General features: G+C 49.1%; 6 protein-coding genes across 6 annotated transcripts in view; 3 read left to right on the forward strand and 3 right to left on the reverse strand.

Annotated features, from left to right (window-relative positions):
- Nucleotides 1-6,135, reverse strand: part of LOC125949135 (polypeptide N-acetylgalactosaminyltransferase 16-like) — a 6,288-nt gene extending 153 nt beyond the window's left edge. The window contains exons 1-4 of the mRNA XM_049675886.1: nucleotides 4,674-6,135; nucleotides 1,467-1,786; nucleotides 851-1,382; nucleotides 1-765 (exon numbers count right to left, since the gene is read on the reverse strand). The exon at nucleotides 1-765 is cut by the window's left edge and continues 153 nt beyond it. Coding sequence (XP_049531843.1) covers nucleotides 111-765; nucleotides 851-1,382; nucleotides 1,467-1,786; nucleotides 4,674-4,987 — 1,821 coding nt within the window. The 5' untranslated portion in view covers nucleotides 4,988-6,135 and the 3' untranslated portion in view covers nucleotides 1-110. The remainder of the gene's footprint in view (nucleotides 766-850; nucleotides 1,383-1,466; nucleotides 1,787-4,673) is intronic.
- A 3,561-nt stretch (nucleotides 6,136-9,696) lies between these two features.
- On the forward strand, nucleotides 9,697-11,782 carry LOC125949155 (galactose mutarotase). Its single transcript, XM_049675910.1, has 4 exons — nucleotides 9,697-9,936; nucleotides 10,035-10,799; nucleotides 10,868-11,203; nucleotides 11,285-11,782. Exons 2-4 carry the CDS (start codon nucleotides 10,077-10,079, stop codon nucleotides 11,537-11,539), a joined length of 1,314 nt encoding a protein of 437 aa, XP_049531867.1. The 5' UTR covers nucleotides 9,697-9,936; nucleotides 10,035-10,076; the 3' UTR covers nucleotides 11,540-11,782.
- Nucleotides 11,783-12,103: 321 nt separating this feature from the next.
- Nucleotides 12,104-13,457, reverse strand: LOC125949156 (uncharacterized). Its single transcript, XM_049675911.1, has 2 exons — nucleotides 13,065-13,457; nucleotides 12,104-13,007 (listed from the first exon to the last, which is right to left on the reverse strand). Exons 1-2 carry the CDS (start codon nucleotides 13,455-13,457, stop codon nucleotides 12,126-12,128), a joined length of 1,275 nt encoding a protein of 424 aa, XP_049531868.1. The 3' UTR covers nucleotides 12,104-12,125.
- A 501-nt stretch (nucleotides 13,458-13,958) lies between these two features.
- On the forward strand, nucleotides 13,959-14,796 carry LOC125949173 (glutathione S-transferase 1-1-like). Its single transcript, XM_049675939.1, has 2 exons — nucleotides 13,959-14,153; nucleotides 14,231-14,796. Exons 1-2 carry the CDS (start codon nucleotides 14,019-14,021, stop codon nucleotides 14,738-14,740), a joined length of 645 nt encoding a protein of 214 aa, XP_049531896.1. The 5' UTR covers nucleotides 13,959-14,018; the 3' UTR covers nucleotides 14,741-14,796.
- A 301-nt stretch (nucleotides 14,797-15,097) lies between these two features.
- On the forward strand, nucleotides 15,098-16,116 carry LOC125949171 (glutathione S-transferase D5-like). Its single transcript, XM_049675936.1, has 2 exons — nucleotides 15,098-15,296; nucleotides 15,370-16,116. Exons 1-2 carry the CDS (start codon nucleotides 15,156-15,158, stop codon nucleotides 16,000-16,002), a joined length of 774 nt encoding a protein of 257 aa, XP_049531893.1. The 5' UTR covers nucleotides 15,098-15,155; the 3' UTR covers nucleotides 16,003-16,116.
- LOC125959182 (uncharacterized) lies at nucleotides 16,088-18,597 on the reverse strand. Its single transcript, XM_049691992.1, has 5 exons — nucleotides 18,404-18,597; nucleotides 17,829-18,328; nucleotides 17,672-17,683; nucleotides 16,922-17,171; nucleotides 16,088-16,853 (listed from the first exon to the last, which is right to left on the reverse strand). The coding sequence occupies exons 1-5, from the start codon at nucleotides 18,533-18,535 to the stop codon at nucleotides 16,338-16,340; spliced, it is 1,410 nt and encodes a 469-aa protein (XP_049547949.1). The 5' UTR covers nucleotides 18,536-18,597; the 3' UTR covers nucleotides 16,088-16,337.
- Nucleotides 18,598-19,617: the final 1,020 nt, after the last annotated feature.

Here is a 19,617-nt window from a genome sequence, read left to right on the forward strand (position 1 = left end):
AGAAATTTTTTTTTGTATGTATTGGCCATTGGCGGGTGTTGTTGGGAATGTTGTGGATTTATTTGCCCAGATTTTGGTTTGCGGCTGTGTTTCCTTGCCAGGACCCGCTGCTAGGCGAGCTGCTGCACTTCGACGGAGAAGCTCCAAAGCTGCGACGGTGCACCTCGGCGACACTTGGAAGCCCCAACATCACTCTTGATCAAGCTCTCCAAACATAGGCCACTGTGCCGGTGCACGAGTGTGCCCCCCTGGCGTTGCCATCGTTGTGCATCGTTCCCGCTACTCGTAGCTGCCGTGGTTCCGTGACACCGTTCACTTAACACATACCCGTTCCGAACCGTCAGACAGATCCCACGTTCGGTACGCAGCTGGCCACTGGTTTTCTGAAGTGCCCAGCGCTCCGTTCCATCCGCATCGGCCGGTTCCGATGAACATTCGACCAGTGTGACCTCATTTGCGCGCCTCCGTGCCGAAGCATCGGATCGTTGTCGGCGATGGACCACCGATCGAGCCGATGGTTCGAGCAGACCGAGGCAACGGTCACCGTGGCGTAGCTGCCCGAACGCTACACTGTTCTCATTCGGTAGCTTTAAATCGAGAAACACGTTCTGTAGATACCAGCTAAACCGGCGACAGCTCAGCTTCTGGCGCAGTTCCTTTTGCGCTCGCACCGACCCGGCATCGATCGCGATCGCTTCCGGGCGGACATCGTAGAAAAAGTTCTTAAACTCATCCATCCACACCAGCGCTACACGTTTCGTGTTGCTGGAAAAAGAGAAAAGAGGTTGATTAGGATTACACGGGAAAGAACATCAAGCGACGTGTCATGATTCGTGAGGCCGTTCCTTACCGTAGATACGTGAGATGGCTACCATCGGGAGGAAAGCTGAACGGGTGCTTCCGTCGGAACACGTGGCCTATTCGTGAGCAGGGAACCACCTCTACGTGGGCACCACATAGCCACGCCTTCAGGGACATCTCGAGCGATTCGCCACCCCAAATGTCCATACCCGGATCGAATCCACCGAGCTGTTCGAATAGGGATTTCGCTACGATGAAAATGCCGCCCGAGATGGCCGGACTGTAGAATGGTTGGGATTCGTCGTGCCGCCGGTGTTCCAGCTCTTCCTCTGCGATCGGTAACCAGCGGAAGTGAAGGCTCCAATCGAAGCCACCCCGCAACCGGGCACTGTTTGCCCGGTACCCGAACGTCTCCGCATCGATAATGTCTATCACAGGGCTCAGCAGTCCGGTCGGATCGAGCTGTAACCGATCGAGCAGCGGTTCCAGCCAACCACGGTTCACCTCACAGTGACTATCGAGGAACATTACGTACTGACCGGTCGCGTACGTTGCTCCAATGTTACGGGATCGGATGAGACCTGCAATGGTTCGAACAAGAATGGAAGCGGTTAAGATCGATAAATAGACAGGGGATAGTGACATCCGGAACCGGACTCTCTTACCTTGCCGTATCGAGTTCCGGTAGTACCGCACTAGAGGAATATTAGCAAAGAGCCCACCAAGGCCCGGGTTGGTATCGTGCAACAGATTGTCCGACGCGTCGACCCATTGCGTCGATTCTCTGGACGAGGAACCACCGTTGCTGATGTCGTCAAGCTCGCTGCAGTCGTCGATGAGAATGATTTCGCGCAACAGATCGTGAGGAGTGCGCTGTAGTACGCTCGCGACGGTACGCAACAGCGTGGAAGTGGCTTCATTGTGGAACGTTATTATCACAGATGTGGTATGGCCCGGGGTCGTGAGGTAGCTAAGCTCCTGGCAGCTATCGGTGAGATGGAGAGAGGGAGAAAGATGGCAGATGAGTAAATCTATTAACCAACCGAGCCCCTTAGATCCTTATTTATGAGTCAGTATCCGGCAGCATGTTAGTCGCATCACGATGTCGCGAACCCCAGCATCATCTTATTAGCACTAACAACAACGGCCTCAGGAATTTATGCTGAGTGCCATGAATAAAACATGGGGAGCCGGGGCCGGCCGGAACTCTACGCCGGATTTCAAAAGCTGTTTTCGATTTCGGTTGCCTTCATTTGAATGGTTAGGCATAGCTTAAGGTAGATTCCGTACACCTGTTTCTTATCGGCCTATCCGGTTTATCACTAGATCACCGGGTCGATCATCGGGGTTGGGCTATGTGGATGAATCTGTTGAATGGTTTGAATGCCATCACAAAGCGATTGTTGGTGCTGCGCTGTTCCGCTAATCCGCTTCATTTCTTAATCATTATCATGTTCAGCTGGAAAGTGTTTCTACCGCACCGGTGTGGCGCGCACAACTGTTAAACTGTGAAGTTAATCATCACCTGTGCTATAATTGTGTTACATTTGGATCGATAATTTTGAACGATTATCACCATACAACTAGGTAGCGGCGGTTTATGATCAAACCACATGATGACGTGATTCCGCTTCCAGGAACGGAGCATAACTCTAGAGTTGCTCCATAAATAATATGATTACTTTCGAGCAATCGGCTTAGAGACTGCTTAAGATCATTCCTAAGACTTAGCTTAGTGGCAATAATTTAAAACCCCCACAAAAGAACAGTTTAGCACAGCAAGCGAATAATCTTCTTTTCCTGTCTTCCCTTCAACAGAAACCTCCGGTGTAAGCTGTTTATAGCAGGCGTATTATCCGGTTACTCAAAACCAAATTAAGGATGTAATCCCGAAGCGTGTGTGGCCCAAATATGGATTCCATTTCCATCACTTTCACACTGAATCTACTGTTTTAACAATCACGTCGTTAAGCTGTAGCGAACTTTAACCAAGGGAAAGCCTCGACTTTTGAATGCATTGTTGGTTGAACTTCCTTTTATAAAATGAAGATTTTAAAGGGGGGAAGGGTAATTAAAGGGTAATACAGTATGATAAGTATCATTTGAATTGCAGATACTAATATCTGCTTCCCATACAAAATGGGTCACTATAAATAGTATCACCTAGGAGTTATTTAGTCCAGGAAATCCAGACTGTATAAACATTGTTTTATGATTAAAAATTCCATTGTTTGCTTCTTGCTATCCAAATAAACAGGCACTTCGGGTAGAGGATCATTCTTAAGCATAACAGCATAACAGAGACCACATGTAGCCAAACGTGCCGAAACGAACACCCGCTGTTGGGGGTGGGTCCATCGAATTCCTTTTTTTTTCTCTCATGACATCCCGAATTGCCTATGATCGAGTGTTTGAAATATGAGAAGACGCAAAAACATAGATCAAACTAATGTAAAGCTGGCAATTTAAAACATATCGTCGGAATACGTTGGCTTTGCTTTGGCCAAAAGTTCGTGGTGTATGGAATGGAATATAAGGAAATTCCATGTTCCTATTCTATAACCTTGTATCAATAAACCTATTTCAAAAGACATTCTTAAACACCGCTTAGTGTTTAGATAGTGTTTTATATACACCGGTTAGTGTTTTAGTTAGTGTTCTCTTAGAACATCTCTTCTCCATATCTCACGACCGATACATCATCGGAGGGAATAAAATAAGTGTTTGGAAGCCGTTGTGCTATACTGATTTGTAAAATTTACAAATTCAAATGATTTATGTTTTGATTATCATTTTCAATGCTTCAAAGTAAATGCTTAACTTTGCCGTAGATTGATACAAATACCTACTATCGTATTTGTATCAATCTACGGCAAAGTTCCTCTTCACAAACTCCTCTTCACAAAACTTGTTTGGTATTCTGCTTGAAACAAACGATCAAAATCATTAAAACCCAGTAAACAAGAATCCTTTTGGCTTCCTCAAGCTAAGCGACCAATAATCCCTCCCTTCGTATGGCCATTGCTATGACAATTATTACGAAAAGGATCATCTACATATCACTAACATTCCGATGGGTACATCCCTAAGTACTCCCCTTCGTAATGGTCGTAAATGGACGCTTCGCCCACAAATGGAATTCGCCGCCGCCGCCGCCACCGCCATTGCCGCTGTGGCGCATAATAAACGCGGTGGCATCAGCACAGTTAATTGTTTCATCGTCTACCGACATGGTTTTACGATCGTCTTATAGAGATCGTCTGTGTTGTGTGGTGCTGGCCTGGTTATGCTCCAATCGCAAACGGCAAATTGTTCAAATTGGCCATTCATGCTTATGTTTCGATGAGCTTGCAACTGTGTTTCGATGAGTTACGCAATTTCGCATACAGTGCAACACAAATGACCGGTGCGATATGGGGGAGCGTGCGCATCAGAACTCAAGTTATTGGTTCCGATTGTAGAACATGATCACGTGGTGTCCCCCATTACAGCCCATTCCAGAGAGCAGGCAGAGACAAAACAAGAAAGTCGTTAACCGATCGACAATCAATTTCGATGAGTCGCAAACACTGCAAACCCCCCGCTAGAACCATACCAAATCACGCCCACTCCCCCCCCCCCCCCCCCCCCCTCGGAGGTCAATAACACACGCCACTGAATGAAGGTTGTTGGTGCCGGCCAAATGGTGAAATTAGTTGCTGCCCTTGCGGCGGTTACACCCAGGGTCAGGCCACATAATGGGGTAAGCATTTCGCGCACCTGGCCGAGGCTGCTGGCCATTCGTTCTCCTTTCCCTTTGCTCCCGCAGAACAACAACCAAATTGCTCCCCCCCCCCCCCCCTTTTTGGCCTTCTTGGATCGTCTTCACTCACTTGGGATGGCGCGTATCCGGAACGGTTCGATCGATCCCGAGCCGATCGCTGGCCGTGAGATTGAAATGGTGACGCTCGAACGGTTCGCCGGTGGCCGGTGACGATAGGTGCCCGATCCACCGGTGCCAACGATCGAACAGCAGCGCCAGGCTGACGGTGAGATTCAGTTCCGTCGGATCGTCCCCATCGGTCATCACCACCTTACGCCGGCCGGGTGTCAGGTGTAGCAGGTACACGTTGTTCCACAGGACCAGCAGGGCACCGAACGCGATGATCAGCAGAAACCCGAACGCCTTCTTCTCCGGCACCTTCATCTTCGTGTGGGCATCGCGCGTCTACGTCGATACCGGTGACGGTGGCCGCGTTCCACTTGTCTTCACTCTACTTCTGAAGAGGGGTTCCAGTGCGCGGAATTGCTTTCCCCTGGCAGATGGTATCTGGTTCGAGGCAAACACACACGCACGCTGTCCTCCACACACGCCTCCAGTCGCCGCGTCGAGTACGAGTGGCGTTCCAGTTGGCGTAAGAGGTCGCGATGCCCGCTTGGAACCCGTTTTGCTGGAGGCACACTTCAATTTAAACTAATTTGCACCCGAGACACCGTCGTCTGCACTGGTGTCGGCGGTTGGCGCCCACTCCACCTCCAAGAATCACCCAACGCTCGATGGGCTTTTCCACCATTAATCACGCAAACGGCATGGGGTGGGGAAACTCGGCCCCGGTCGGTTATGATTTGCAGCAGCGCCACTTGAAGAGGAAACCCTAAAGTTCAACAGGTTAGAGGGGGGCACGGGACACGGGGAGCTGCTCTGATGCTGATTGTGGTGCAAAACTGCAAAATGCTGGCGGCTGATGATAAGAACGCGAACACGTCGCCGAACGATGACGAACACACGTTGCGCAGTTAGTAATCGAACGCACCACGAGTACCGATGATGATGGCGATGATGATCGAACCCGTGTGTTGGTGTGTTTGAACCGAGGCCAAAGATAGGTGACCGGAAGTACACCCCAAAGGCACGTCTCACTACCGGGAGGTACGCATGTGCGGCTTAATCTCACATTACTGTTACCGCCAGCACCGGTTCCCGGTTCCCGGTTCCGATGCACTATCCGGACGCACGTAGGTCCGCTTTACGACGACCAGACACACATGCACACACGCACACAGCAACTCAAGCCTCAGGAAGGTCACACAGTATTATCACGTAACACGGCGACGCGCCCCGACAGACCGGCCGGTCGATAGCTAATCCCGGGCGCCGCCACCCGGGGAGGAATCGATTATCAGGCTGTCGTGTAAGCACGTCACGCGCGCGTCACACACTTGCGAAGCGAAGCACTTCCGGTGGAAGCACAACGGCGCCAAACCGATCGATAGATCGTTGTCACGGTGATAGAAGGCTCGACGGCACGGTGCGTCGCGTCGCGGCGTGATTCGTGGTTTGTTACCGCCGGAGACTCACACGTTACTGACGACCGCGCGACGCGAGTCTCGCGAGTAGTCTAGTCATCCCGAGCCGCCGTCACCGCCGGAACCTCGAGCTCGCGCACCCCTACGAATCCTGGCGCACGCTCTCGGTCTATCCGGGGCTCTCTCTCTCTCTCATTCGCCCGGTGGTTGCTACGATCGATGGCCCCATCGGTCGTCGTGCGTGCACCACCTTCTATCGCCTGTTAGTAGGCTGCTGTTCGTATTTTCTCTCCTCATAAGTAGACCGCGATGGTAGCGATGATGATGCTGTTGTTGTGGCTCTTTGCGCCAGTTCTAGCCGCGCAGATTCTCAACACGGACTGCCAAGACCACCCCTCCTACATTCTCCTTCCTTCTCATGGTCAGAGATGAGCGTGTCAAAGAGAATGGACCATTTGAGAAGCGTTCGAACGCATTCGCGTGTTTGCTAATCCACGATCGATGCCACGGTAGCCGCTAGCTAGACCACATTGGTGCCAGTGTTTTTACGTGAGAACCATTGAGGACACGCGGCCTCATCAGTAGCATTGGCAGCACAACAACAGCAGCAATCAGCACAACTGATGACCGGTCGGTGCTGGTGGTGCTGGTAGTTATCGGCTGCTTATCGGCATCTTGCATTAGCTTTCATCTTCGCTCCGGTCCTTATGCAACCGGATTATGGGTTTGTTGGCCGGCGTTATCTGACCAGCCACACACTCATGTCCGTGAGCCGCCGCATCATGCGCTCGTGATTGAGCATCCGATTTGCGTTAAAGTTGCGTCTGCTCACTACTCAGAAAGGTTCCGAGTTCGATCGGATCGGATCGCGTTACACCTCGCGTGGCCTTTCCTTATCACGTGGCGCTAACTGTTAAGATCAACAATAATCTCGCCGTCAATCTCGGTCCACCACGTAGCGGTGGGGGCCTTTGGGTTAGGAAAATATTGAAAAACATATTTTCTTTTCCAACACACTTTTCGCTCACAAGACCAGCCGACCGGTCGCCAATGCCACGAAATGCCATTGGCCGAGGAACCGTTTGCGTTTGTCGGGTTGGAGCGGTTGGAGATGCGATGAAGGTGCCAAATGAATTTGCATACTACGCGCGGACGCCCGGCCAGCCCCCGGCCCGGCTATGCGATATTGCGCACGGAGCAGCAAAAAAAAAAAAATCCCGTTTATTTGTCGATTACTCCATTTGTTTATGGTGTGTATGGGATTTTTTTTGTCATTTTATCGTTGCACGGTGTACGGTGGCATTGATTTGCATTTTTTTTTCGGGGCTCGGTTGCTGCGTTCCGGTCCTCACCTTGACCATAAAGACGTTAGGCAGATAGGACGGAGCGCAATTGCGCGGCAATTTGGTGGTGCTCATGAAGACGCGGCCATGAAAATCAACGGTTTGCAATTAGCTTTGCCAACATATTTGCTTCCGGGAGTGATCGGATGAGCACCAGTGTTCGCTTGATAAGCCGTGCATGTCTCTGTGCTCTTTTTTGGGCTGGTTCGTGACTCCCGAACGTGTTGGATCATCGGTTATTTACGTGCTCCACTCTGGCATCGGAGAGAATAATATACTAGCGCCATCGTGAATGGATTTGGATGCAAAAATTATCGGACATTACTTAGAGATCGATCGAGGGATAACGTTTGTTTCAATAGTGCATTCTACATTTTCCAAATGAGATTCACTTTATAAAGGAAATTTTGAAATTAAATTAGTAACATAGAACATGAACTAAGTACATCAATCCGACGGGTGTTTTACCAAAAAACTCAAATTAGAGTATTAGATTAATGTGCTCGATGTCTTGTATGAACTATAAATGCATTAGTTCATTTCATAGAACCCTGTGATCGATGTAGATAATCTTAGAGCATATTTCTGAATAAATTTAATAACTTACATTAATTTAACAAATTCAATATGTTATGCAACATATTTCTTAGGTTCATTTAATTCTCGCGACAATCAATCGTTCTTTTGTAAGGTTATCGTTTTGATTGGTGCTAGTTGTGATGTTGCTAAAATAATCCGATAGATAGAAGCATTCGATTGATTCGTAAGACATGCCAAATGTGTTTTGTCTGTAACTTTTCAAACTCAACAAATCGTAGCTCGCCAACATAAGCAGATCTCCTCGAACGAAGGTCGTCCTAAAAAATGATTGCACGGCGATTAATACTTCGATCGTTCGAATGATCGCGTGACTTGTTTACACGCAAAGAGATTCCAGACAAAGAGTGTTTAAAGCACGATCGCAGCACCATCACGGAAACCCTTTCCGGGAGGGGATCGAAGTGCTCTGGATGTGAAGAATGTCCGAAATTATCTTTGCCGTTCTACTGTTTTGATCGTCGCAATTTAGAAGCAGCAATCCCATCGCTAGTTTGTTGGACCGGCTGGACCCATTTGAAGCAGCAACTTTGTTTCTTAAGTGCTTTGTCTTGAAGTGTAATGACAGTGCCAGATGCACTCGGACCAAGATCAAGCAACGAGGTCGATGCCTGACCAGTGGATACTATCGACTGCCCCCCCGCCTTGACGCACCCACTACAGCGCTCTACTCAATGCGCATCGATTGTTTATGCAACCGCGAAGCACGTGGACATGGTGTTTGGACTCCACGCTGTGCGCCTCCTCCCGGTTTCGTTTGCTTCCGTTTTAGCGAGTTGATGTTGATAGTTGGTGTCGCGAGAGACAACCTAGCAGGCAGCCATCCCCGCGTTCCCGTGATGCTGGCCACATGTCTAGCGTCCGTTTTCAGTGTTTTATGGTTTCCTGACTTGCTGCGATGAGGCATTCCTGGAAAGTTACGGAACAGTTGATTTGTTTGCCTTTTTCGAAATCCTATCGGGCACTGCAGGTGTAGTATTTAGCGTTTGTATTACACTGTTCTGGTTGACGACAATGTGCAATATCTTCTGTTTACGTTTGCACATAACCGGCTTGGAAAGCTATGGATTAGGTACAAGTGAAATTTGCTTTACGGAATGTTTCATATTTTTTAGTAATGGTTGAGTGAATACTTTTTAAGCTAATTCAAAAACATTTAAAGAAAAGCAAAGTCAACTACAAGGTACTGCAGATAAGGCATTTTGAGATACTTTCGACCGTTGAAAGTATTCTTAATACGATGTCCTTGCCAACAAAGACCAATACTTCGCTCGAAGTGCTTACTAAGCGAAAAGGTGAGTTGCCACTGAAATCCAATTGCAAATATCATGCATTTACTTAAAAAAAAATAATTTATCCAATGCTTTGTCTCGTAAATTTGTTAAAGGCGATTATATACTTAGGTCATGCACCATCTCCCTATGCTCAAGTTTAGTATTCGGGCGAGAGCCCTTGGTCAGTTATGTTTCAGTACCATAATCTGTTGAATACTCCATTGTAAGTAGAAAAAAACACATTTAGTAAATAAAGTTCACCTACATCCAGTCGTTATCCATGGTTCATTAAAGATAGTAGATACCTCATAACATGTTGTCGCTCCATGCGCTCCATGCTGTTGTACTTTGGTACATTCAGGATCATCGACCTGGGGTCAAACAGGTTCAGATCAAGAGTAGGGCAGATTATTTTTGGTCAACCGCAGAGCACACATTAACCCGTAGTTCGCGCCGTAGTGGATGCTGATAACGCAAGGCCTACTATCAGCGCCCGCTGCGAAAGCCACGCAACATTAACGAGCAGGTTTGATGCGTTGGAGCATCATCAACATCTGTGCGTACGTGCGTCTAGACTGAAGCGCAGCGATCGAAACAATTCAGATAAAAAGGCTGCCCTTAGCAGGCGGCGTTTGGTAATCATTCCAAGACGACGGCGGACGACTGTTTGCCGCTGATATCGCGTCCCCCGGGGGTCAATATTTTCATTTCATTTCTTTATCTCCTACGAAAGAACGCGAACAGATACGCAGGGTGCTAGAGAGGTGGAGGCCAGATGATGAGCGAAATCAACAAAACGACGTCCGCTGGAGCCGGTTCAAGTGTTTCAGTAACGATTCAACCGATGGACGGTGCAGAACAACGCGGATCGACAATCGAAGCATACCAGATGGCGGCTCCTACGACGGCCAACGATAGCGCTCCAGTGACGGTAACGGTCGATAGTTTCGGCACAGTGGCGCACCCGAAAACGGGCTCCACCGAGACGGTGAAACGGTTCACTTGGCGAAACCGGGCCGGAGTAACGGTGCAAGCCATCACGTACGGTGCCATCATCACCTCGATACAGGTGCCCGATCGTAAGGGGCGGTTCGATGATGTGGTGCTCGGATTCGATGACATTCCCGGTTACCAGACACCGAACAATCCGTACTTTGGGGCTACCATCGGACGCATCGCTAACCGGGTCGGCGGTGGACGCTTCACCCTGAATGGCCAGGAGTACCAAGTGACGCGAAATTTCGAAAGCCGCCACCAACTGCATGGCGGTGCGGTCGGTTTCGATAAGTACAACTGGGAATCGCACGTCGAGGGACCGGTCGTTACGCTCACCCATATGTCCCCGGATGGAGACGAAGGCTATCCGGGTGCCGTGATTGTTAGCGTGCGCTACGAGCTCAAGGAAGACAATCGATTTGTGGCCGTGTTCCGGGCAGTTTCAACCAAACCGACACCCATCAATCTGACCAACCATTCGTACTTCAATCTGGCCGGACACGTAAGTTTCGAGGGAAACGGGGAGTCCATTAAATTGTAACGGAATGTAGTAGCATTATCATCCATCAGGGTACTGGCCACGAGGAGATCTATCGGCACGTGGTGAGTGTGAATGCGGACCGGATTACCGATACTGATGCGGATTCGATACCAAGCGGCAAGTTCATCTTTGTCGGTGGCACTCCGCACGATTTACGTATTCCACGCGAGCTTGGACCGGCCATGTCGAAGACTCCGAACGAAGGCTACGATGAAAATTTTTGCATTGCGAAGGGCACGCAACAGGGACTCACGTTTGTTTCGCGCACCGTCCATCCCCACAGTGGTCGCGTGATGGAGGTGTATAGCGATCAGCCCGGGGTGCAACTTTACACGAGCAACTTTATGCCGGATCCCAACAAAAATGTATGTTACACACTGGGCAGCAGGGGACACACTCGATATGAGTCACGTACAGCATGTCCTACGTTTAAATCCTTTCGACAGATACGACCACGATCGGAAAATGCGGCAGATTTCTACGACGTAACGCGTCTGGAGCCGGTCGTCCGGGAAGGTGAAACCGTTCAACCGATACGGGGAAAGGCGGGAGCTAAGTACTTCAAACATGGGGCCTTCTGCTTCGAAACGCAAAACTATCCCGACGCCATCAATCACGCCAACTTCCCGTCGTCCGTGCTGAATCCTGGGGAACAGTACGTGCATGAGGTGCACTACAAGTTCGATGTGCTGCGCGATTAATGCTACGAGCGTCTATGGAACGTTCTTGTTCGTTGAAGTGGAATTTATTTGCAAAAAATAATACTTATTATACCGGGAAAATTTGGTAGAGAGCGATGTTTTCAACCGTTTATGTCATTTGTTTAAAGTTGGTTTATCTCACGGCTTGGTAGTGGTCCTGCTCTAGTTAGTGCTACCCAAACGGCCTGATGGATTCCATCAGGCTTTTCTATGTCTCCCCTATTCATTGAATTTATCTGCGGCTTAACTGCCGTTGTCTTGATTTCAAGCGATCCTTCATACTACAATAGATTAAATAGATATCAAAAGTGTACTAAACTAATTACTTTTACCTATGGCGCTGGCATTTCGTTTCTGAGCTATTGTTGCCTTTTAAATTGAGTAAAAGAAGATATTCATTAACATTACTAAAATAAATCGCTTATTGTTAATGATATTCCTAAACAAAAGAGATGTATCGATGGTATCACCATCTGTCCCAAATGTCATCCACGAAAAACGAAGGTCATAACATTTACTTGTTGCACCATGCTTTGAGAGTGATCCTTTTCCTGGCCATCGACCGGTGTCGGCACAGTCCGGCTAACTAACACGCATCGTCTGCATCGATCTCACCCGATTCCTTCCACTGCTCAGCCTCGCTGACCGGTGGCAATCGGAAGCGGAACTCTTGGGCAAAGTGATCGTACACGTTCGCACCGATACTGAGCAGATCCACGGCTAGTGCTTTCTCATCAGATTTCCACGGTCGATCGGCCGATCCGGCGAATAGTTCCATCCGCAGTAGTGTCACCATCGTAGGGTTCAGGTACCGTTTGATACCATTGAACAGTTGCGCTTTGGTGAGCTGTGGCCCTTTTTCCATTTTCATCGGCGGTGTCACCGTTTGTGGGGTGATAATGGTGGTAGGTTGCGGTACCGGTCGATTCGCAAGCATCTCGATAACCTGCCTTAGGTTGGCCAATTCTTGTTTGCTCTCTTTGAGCGCTTTCGCAAACGCCGGGTCCATAGGCGCGGACTCTGCTGTCGGGGTACTCGTCGTTTGCGTCGTCGCAACTTCCGTTGTACTAATCACTTCACCGGTGTCGCTGTCGTTGTCGACGTCGTCGAAGTTCTGCTCGGCAGCTACAGGGCTAAAAACTGGTTCGTCTTGGATTGTTACAATTTCCTCTTTTAGAACACAATGTGTAACATTTGCAGCGAGCTTGGGCGAGTTGATGATACGCTGTTCGCTCGAACCGCTGTCTAGCGTACGCTTTGAGACCATCTTGTTCAGGAGAACTGTTTCGTGTGGTTTGTGGATGATAATACGACCAGGTGGCTGCATTCCATTGCGCACGACTGTACCAGGCGAATCTTTTCGTTTCGAAACCAATATTTCGGGGTTTAGAATTTTCATCTTCTTCAGTGGCGGTGTTGGCATTGTTTCCTGCGGCTGTTCCTCCTTCGTACTAATCGTTAGCTCTAGCTGCAAGCGAACAGGTTCATGAGTAATGAGACCAGATTTCCATGATCGTTCACTTACCGAGGGTCGCTGCTCGCGTTGCTTGCAGGTGTACGGTGTGACAATTTCCGGTTTGCGTGTTTGTCCTTCGTCCACGTCGGGACCAACGATGTCGCCCGTTTCGACATTAATTCGCGTATCTTCTCCTGGCACCGGCATCAGCCGCGGTATGGCAGTTCTCGTCAGTCGCTCCCTCAAATAGTTCATGAACATTTTTCGCTCGAAATGTTCCTGGCACACGACTTTGTTCGACAGTTTGTCCTGCGGTAGCTTGATGAATTCAGCCCGCTGAGAGTTCTTTATCCAAGCGCTCAGCCGTTCGGGATCTTTCACGGGATACCGGAAGTAATGAAGGTCCGGTCTTGAGGCGGTTCCATGCTCACAAGAACGAAACGTGCAACGACAGCCTCCCATGGCACCGGAAATAAACAGTTTTCTGCTTTTCTCTTCCGGCGTTCTTGCCGCCAAACGAACGGTCTCTTATCGTTTAACAGACCCGAAATTGTTCTGCCGGTGGGTCTCTTAAGCGTTAACAGACCCAGTTACATATCTTTTTGTTAATAGGGTAAACAAGATGAGTTTGACAGCACAGGGTAACCCCCCATCCTGAGGATGACAGCACAGGGTGTTCCAGACAAACGAATTCAAATGGATCGTTAACGGTTCCCCTCGCGAATCGCGAATCCATTTCTGTTAATGATGTAACTTTATCACTTCCGCGATATGGGCCTTGATCATGTGTAAACCGCGTTTTCTTTTCGTGGTTCATTGATCATCCGACACCGGTACACCTGATGCCGGCTTTCGGGAGACTTATTCATGACGCAATCCAATGATACGGCCTGATAGCTGATAAGCGATTGAGCCTATAGAAAAAACTTCTTTTGATAGCGGTGAAGTGCGCTTAGTGCGCTGTGCGTATACCGTATGGTAGTTTAGTTTCGTAGCAGAGCTAGCCCAAGGACCTACAACGCCATGGACTTCTACTATCTTCCTCTATCTGCGCCTTGCCAATCGGTGATGCTAGTCGCCCAGGCTTTGGGTATTAAGTTGAACCTAAAAGAACTGGACCTGTTCGCCGGGGAGCACCTGAAGCCGGAATTTTTGAAGGTAATGGTCAACGAATGGTCAACAATGTGGCGTTGTGAACGCATCTCACAGTTCCTTCCGGTATTGTATTCCGTCAGCTCAACCCGCAACATACCATCCCGACGCTAGTGGACAATGATGTGGTGCTGTGGGAATCCCGGGCAATCATCACGTACCTGTGTGAAAAGTATGGCAAGAACGATGGCCTGTACCCGCGTGATCCGAAGAAGCGCGCCATGGTGAACCAGCGGCTGTACTTTGATATGGGCACACTGTACCAACGGTTTTCGCAGGCCTTCTATCCGGTGATGATGCAAGGCCAGCAGCTAAACCCGGAACTGGTGGTAAAGCTGGACGAAGCACTCGAGTTTCTCGAAGTGTTTCTCGAAAAGACGAGCTTCGTGGCGGGCGATAAGCTGACCGTGGCGGATTTGTGCGTTCTGGCAAGCATCACCACGATCGACATCTCCGTCGGCCATGACATCAGCAAGTACCAGCAGATTCAGCGCTGGTACGCCCAGTTGAAGGAATCGGTTGGCGGATATCAAGAAATCTGCCACGATGGGGCCGTCAAGTTCCGCGAACATTTCAACTACACTCGTCAGTGAGGGGGAAACGCGAGTAATAAAGCGAGAACCATTTCAGATTTGGTTTCAGAACACTGCCAATTGCATTTATACCAGCACAACGTGATCGACGGCTAAGAACTTGATGATTCCATGATGACCGTAAAGTGACGCAAAAGGGGCTTCTCCGGTGGGACTCACCGGCCGCTGTCTGGCATAGCGAGGGAACATGTCGCAATCGTCGTCGATTCGGTTGCTCTCGGTTGATAATACGCGTGCTGATTACGATTAGATAAGCGGGTTGTACCACCACCGCAGGGGAACAAACAGAACCCGCGGCTGGGACAGGGCCATCGAGGACGGAACGTTGACGATCGGTTTATCAGTTGTGTTGTCGCACCGTTCCTGAAAGCGAAAGCCACTGCCACTGAACCTGCGGAGCAGTCGTTCCAGGAGGATGCCACTCGATCTGTACTACAACATTATCGCTCCGCCATGCCGAGTGGTGCTGTTGTTTGCGAAATGGTTGAAGCTCGATCTAAACCTCATCGAGATGGACATACTGAAGCGGGAACAGTACAAACCCGAGTTCATTAAGGTAAGTTAAGGGGCTATGCCATGCGGCGTAGCGTGGTTCTGAAGCGCGCGACTGAAGATCAACCTATGGTTAGCTTAATCCACAGCACTGCCTTCCGACGCTGGTGGATGGTGATGTCGTTGTTTGGGAGTCCAGTGCCATCATCATTTATCTGGCGGAAAAGTACGGCAAGGATGATACGCTCTATCCGAAGGATATCGCACAGCGGGCCAAGGTGAATCAGCGGTTGTTCTACGACATTGGGACGCTGATGCGCAGCGTGCATGTCTACTTCCAACCGATTCTGATCGGCGGTGAAGGTAAACCGGAAGACTTTAAGAAGGTACAGGAAGCGGTGAACGTGTTGGAGCGATTCCTGAACGAGAGTCGGTGGTTGGCCGGGGAGCATCTGACGGTGGCTGACTTTACCACGGCCGTCACGGTGGCGGCACTAGACGGTACACTCAACTTCGATTTCATCAGCTACCCCAACGTGCTCCGGTGGTACGAACAGTGCAAACGGGAGCTGATCGGTTACACGGAAATCACCAAGGAAGCTGCTCAGCGCACGCAGGAATTCTTGGGACGATTTCGTGCCATGCGTGCCGCGGAACTACAGCAGCAGCAGCAACAGCAACAGAACCATCTTTCAAAGACTGACCACAATCAAGAGAACGGAAGTAGCTCTCGGCCCCAAACCACTGAAAAGGCTAGCGAACAGCCCTAACGGGAACGCAATATCCTGGGAACCGTGGCACGAGACCAGTGCTGACCAATCGTTTGGCGGCACACGTACGCTGATTAGGAACTCGAGAGTAATAAAATGTGCCGTACCTTTATCTAAGCTAGCGTACCGTATTCTTGTTTATTGTTGGACCAGGGGCCATCCGCGGCGCACACGAGTCATTACCTGATACGTATCTTATCGCAATTGATGCGTTTCGTATTCTATTCTGCAAGTCACCGACAACGCCTCAACAGCTGTCTGCAGTTGGTAACACCGTCGCCCGAGCAATCGGTCATTCGCATGGTGCCCAGCGCCCGGGACGGGTTTTGGCAAGCTTACTTTGCATTTTGGAAGCCTTTGGAGGCGAGCAACACTCGAATGCCCTCGTCCGCCGCCTTGCGCATCGCTTCCAGGTCCGGAATGTGCGTCTCCATCCTGGCAGCCCATCGTACGATGTTCGGAAAAGGCGCCAGGTCGTACTTGGCCCACTGGAGCGAAGAGGCACACACGAACAGCGGAAAATCGGCGATCGTTAGCTTTTCGCCGGCGGTGTAAGTACGATCCTGCAGAAACGTTTCCAGCAGCTCCAGGGCACGCTTCAGCTTGTCCACCACCTCGTCCGTCATGGGAAGTTTGCGGATGTGCAGTTGGAAGTAAGCCATCATGCTTTTTTGCAGTGTACCGATGTCGAAGAACAGCCGCTGATTGACGACCGAGCGTTCCTTGGGGTCCTTCGGGTACAGGCTATCATCCAGTGCGTACTTCTCGACCAGATAGATCAGGATGGCGTACGATTCCCAGACCACGTGTCCATTATCCACCAGCGTGGGGATCGTGTGCTGTGGGTTAACCTGTATCGATTCGAATAGTACCTTAGTTTAATATCCGTTTTTTTCCGTCACGTTGACTCACTACTAACCTTCTTCAACGTTTCCAAATCGTCCGCATCGTACACGCTGATCGTTTTGTGGTTCACCTCGAGACCCAGGTGCTTCAAAAGAAACGCTACCGATTGGCACGGTGGTGAACGGATGTGATAGTATAGATCCATTGTGGCCGCTATGTCGTGCGATACTGGCGCACGTTCCGAACCATCGATGACCGCAAGCAAGCAACTCCGATTCGATGGGGGCCTATTTTTATCAGCAGCAAACGTGTTCAGGCCTCGCCTTGAATATTAAAGCTCCCTCCAGCTGCGAATTCTTGTGGATGGGTGGCTTCGTTATCGCTAACGAAACACCGCTTATCATTGTTACAGTTTCTACTCCGTAATCAACGTTCAGACAAAGGTATCGCGCGTGTCTGGGGTTTAGAATTGCGTTTGAAACGAAATAACAAATGGGACAATATTTGTAACGTCTATGTGCCATGTGCCATCAGCAGAGACCGGGGCTAGGAATATGCACTCGACTGTTATCTGTACTCATCCGGTAGTGATGCAAGTACTAGTGAAGCTTTTTGCATGCCCAATACACATCATATTCGCCTTGAATGCAGACAATTGACGATAACACAGGGTAGTTTATCATTTTCGAGGACATCATACCAATGAAGCACACAACAAATGTGATTCTGAGCGTGCGTCAAGCATTATTTATTGATGCTCATTAGTGCGTTTGATTGATGCATGATCGATCGGCAGAAAGCGGCTCAACTAGCAAGGACCAACTGCAGGGTGTGGCTACGTACGTGCAGGGTGAAGGTATTGTGTCAGAACGCCGCCACAACATGTACGCTTAAATCAACAAACGAAACGTTATGGTCAAGCATCGTGCGTAGATCAAGCAATGAGAAGTAGTTTCAATGGATGGCGTGGCCGAACGCGCTACTGACGAGTAGCGATATACGCCAGGGTAGCCGCCTCCACCTCCTTCCGGAACTCCTCATAGCCCGGTATTTCAGCTGCCACTCGGTCTATCCACGCTCGGATAGCTGGATACGGTTCCAGATCGAACTGCATCCAGCTCAGCGACTTTACCGTGCCGATTAGACACAGATCGGCCACGGTCAGATGGTCGGCCGCCGCGTACGAGCGCTCACTAACGAACTGCTCCAGTAGATCGATAGCTTGCTTTAGCTTTTGCTTCGCCTCATCGGACGGTTGTTCTTTTTTTAGCAGCACTCCAATGTTGGCGATGATGTTCTTGTACAGTGTACCGATGTCGAAGAACAGTCGCTGATTGACGACGGAGCGTACCTTCGGATCCTTTGGGTAGAGCGTATCGTCGGTAGCGTACTTCTCCACCAGATACAGCACAATCGCGTACGATTCCCACACGACATGACCATCGTCTACGAGCGTCGGAATCGTGTGCTGGGGATTGATCTGCACCAGGTAAACCAAAAAATCGTACTCAGTTTAAGACGGTTAAAACACTAGGGCAACTCTTATGGCCACTACCTTTGCCAACGCATCGCGTTCAACCGGATCGTGCACGTTCGTCTTTTTGAGATTCAACGTAATGCCCAATTTTTTGGCCAGAAGGATTGCACTATGGCAGGGTGGGGAAATGGTGCTGTAGTAATAATCCATTTTTTATCACGAGTTTATGGCGCTGCCTACTGTAGCTGCTTCCGACTGAATGAAGGCCAAACGATTCAGAACGGTGCTTATAACGACACGAATTGCCGGACGGTATGACGTCATGTTCGTATCATCACGGATCGTGGGGCGGCCACCTCGTGGAGCACATTACGGCGAGACCAACACCAATGGAGTCGGTTTTTTGTGTGCCGGTAGATACTTGCCCCAAACAATCTCGCATGACTCGACGAAATAAGTGCGATGCATGATGATAAATTTAGAAAAAAAGAAGAGGAACCGGCTTCTGTAGTCTCCCCACGATGCATTAAGAGGCCATACAGCTTTTTGGGGGGGGGGGAGATATATTATGCATGATCATGCTGAACGGACTCTTTCTCACCACGTCGCTCTTGTTAATGATTCATTGAAGGAAACGCAACATGTTGCTGTACTGCTGAGAAGCTTTTGACGACATGCGACGAACTATGTATTTAACTATGTTTCGATCCTACAGGTGATATGCCGTTGACCTTCCAAATGTATTTAATCAATTAGGGAGCGATAATAATCAATCTATCCTTAGAATCTATATTTGTGCAAGGATATAGAGGTGGAGCCTAGCAATTAGTGATACTATTGTTTGAGCAGTTTATCCTCGAACATTCTCGAATAATACAGATCGTCCAACTGAATACAAAAGGATATGTGGCCCTTGGAGACACAACACGTGGGGAGTGCAGGACGCCACCCCTTGAAAGCATTTCAATCCCATTTGGGTAACGTTTATGGTCTTTCAATAAACATGATCCAGAACATTCAATATGAAACCTCATCCCACTTTAGAATAAGTTAGTTTAAGTTTGAGCATGAGGTGTCAGCATCTAGTGGAATAATGTTTCAAATGTCGTAACTTTCCTATTTCAATTAATACCATGTACATCGCAAAATTAATCAATTTTACGTTCGTTATTTTCAGAATTGATTTTATAAGAAAAATTATTGCATTCCGTTGTAACCAAGAACAGATAAGAATAATTTCAAGTGTTTTTAATCACCTGGAATAAATGTATAGCAACAACCGCAAAGAGAAA

Source organism: Anopheles darlingi, chromosome 2, assembly GCF_943734745.1.
Source record: "Anopheles darlingi chromosome 2, idAnoDarlMG_H_01, whole genome shotgun sequence".
Classification (NCBI taxonomy): Eukaryota; Metazoa; Arthropoda; class Insecta; order Diptera; family Culicidae; genus Anopheles; species Anopheles darlingi.

Coding starts and splice junctions, on each gene's coding strand:
- LOC125949173 (XM_049675939.1), top strand. CDS start 14,019: ATGGACTTCTACTATCTTCCTCTATCTGCGCCTTGCCAATCGGTGATG. Junction 14,154..14,230: donor TGAAGCCGGAATTTTTGAAG/GTAATGGTCAAC, acceptor GTATTCCGTCAG/CTCAACCCGCAACATACCAT.
- LOC125949155 (XM_049675910.1), top strand. CDS start 10,077: ATGATGAGCGAAATCAACAAAACGACGTCCGCTGGAGCCGGTTCAAGT. Junction 10,800..10,867: donor ACTTCAATCTGGCCGGACAC/GTAAGTTTCGAG, acceptor ATCATCCATCAG/GGTACTGGCCACGAGGAGAT. Junction 11,204..11,284: donor TGCCGGATCCCAACAAAAAT/GTATGTTACACA, acceptor TCCTTTCGACAG/ATACGACCACGATCGGAAAA.
- LOC125949156 (XM_049675911.1), bottom strand. CDS start 13,457: ATGGGAGGCTGTCGTTGCACGTTTCGTTCTTGTGAGCATGGAACCGCC. Junction 13,008..13,064: donor AACGCGAGCAGCGACCCTCG/GTAAGTGAACGA, acceptor GTTCGCTTGCAG/CTAGAGCTAACGATTAGTAC.
- LOC125949171 (XM_049675936.1), top strand. CDS start 15,156: ATGCCACTCGATCTGTACTACAACATTATCGCTCCGCCATGCCGAGTG. Junction 15,297..15,369: donor ACAAACCCGAGTTCATTAAG/GTAAGTTAAGGG, acceptor ACCTATGGTTAG/CTTAATCCACAGCACTGCCT.
- LOC125959182 (XM_049691992.1), bottom strand. CDS start 18,535: ATGGATTATTACTACAGCACCATTTCCCCACCCTGCCATAGTGCAATC. Junction 18,329..18,403: donor AACGCGATGCGTTGGCAAAG/GTAGTGGCCATA, acceptor TACCTGGTGCAG/ATCAATCCCCAGCACACGAT. Junction 16,854..16,921: donor ATTTGGAAACGTTGAAGAAG/GTTAGTAGTGAG, acceptor GAATCGATACAG/GTTAACCCACAGCACACGAT.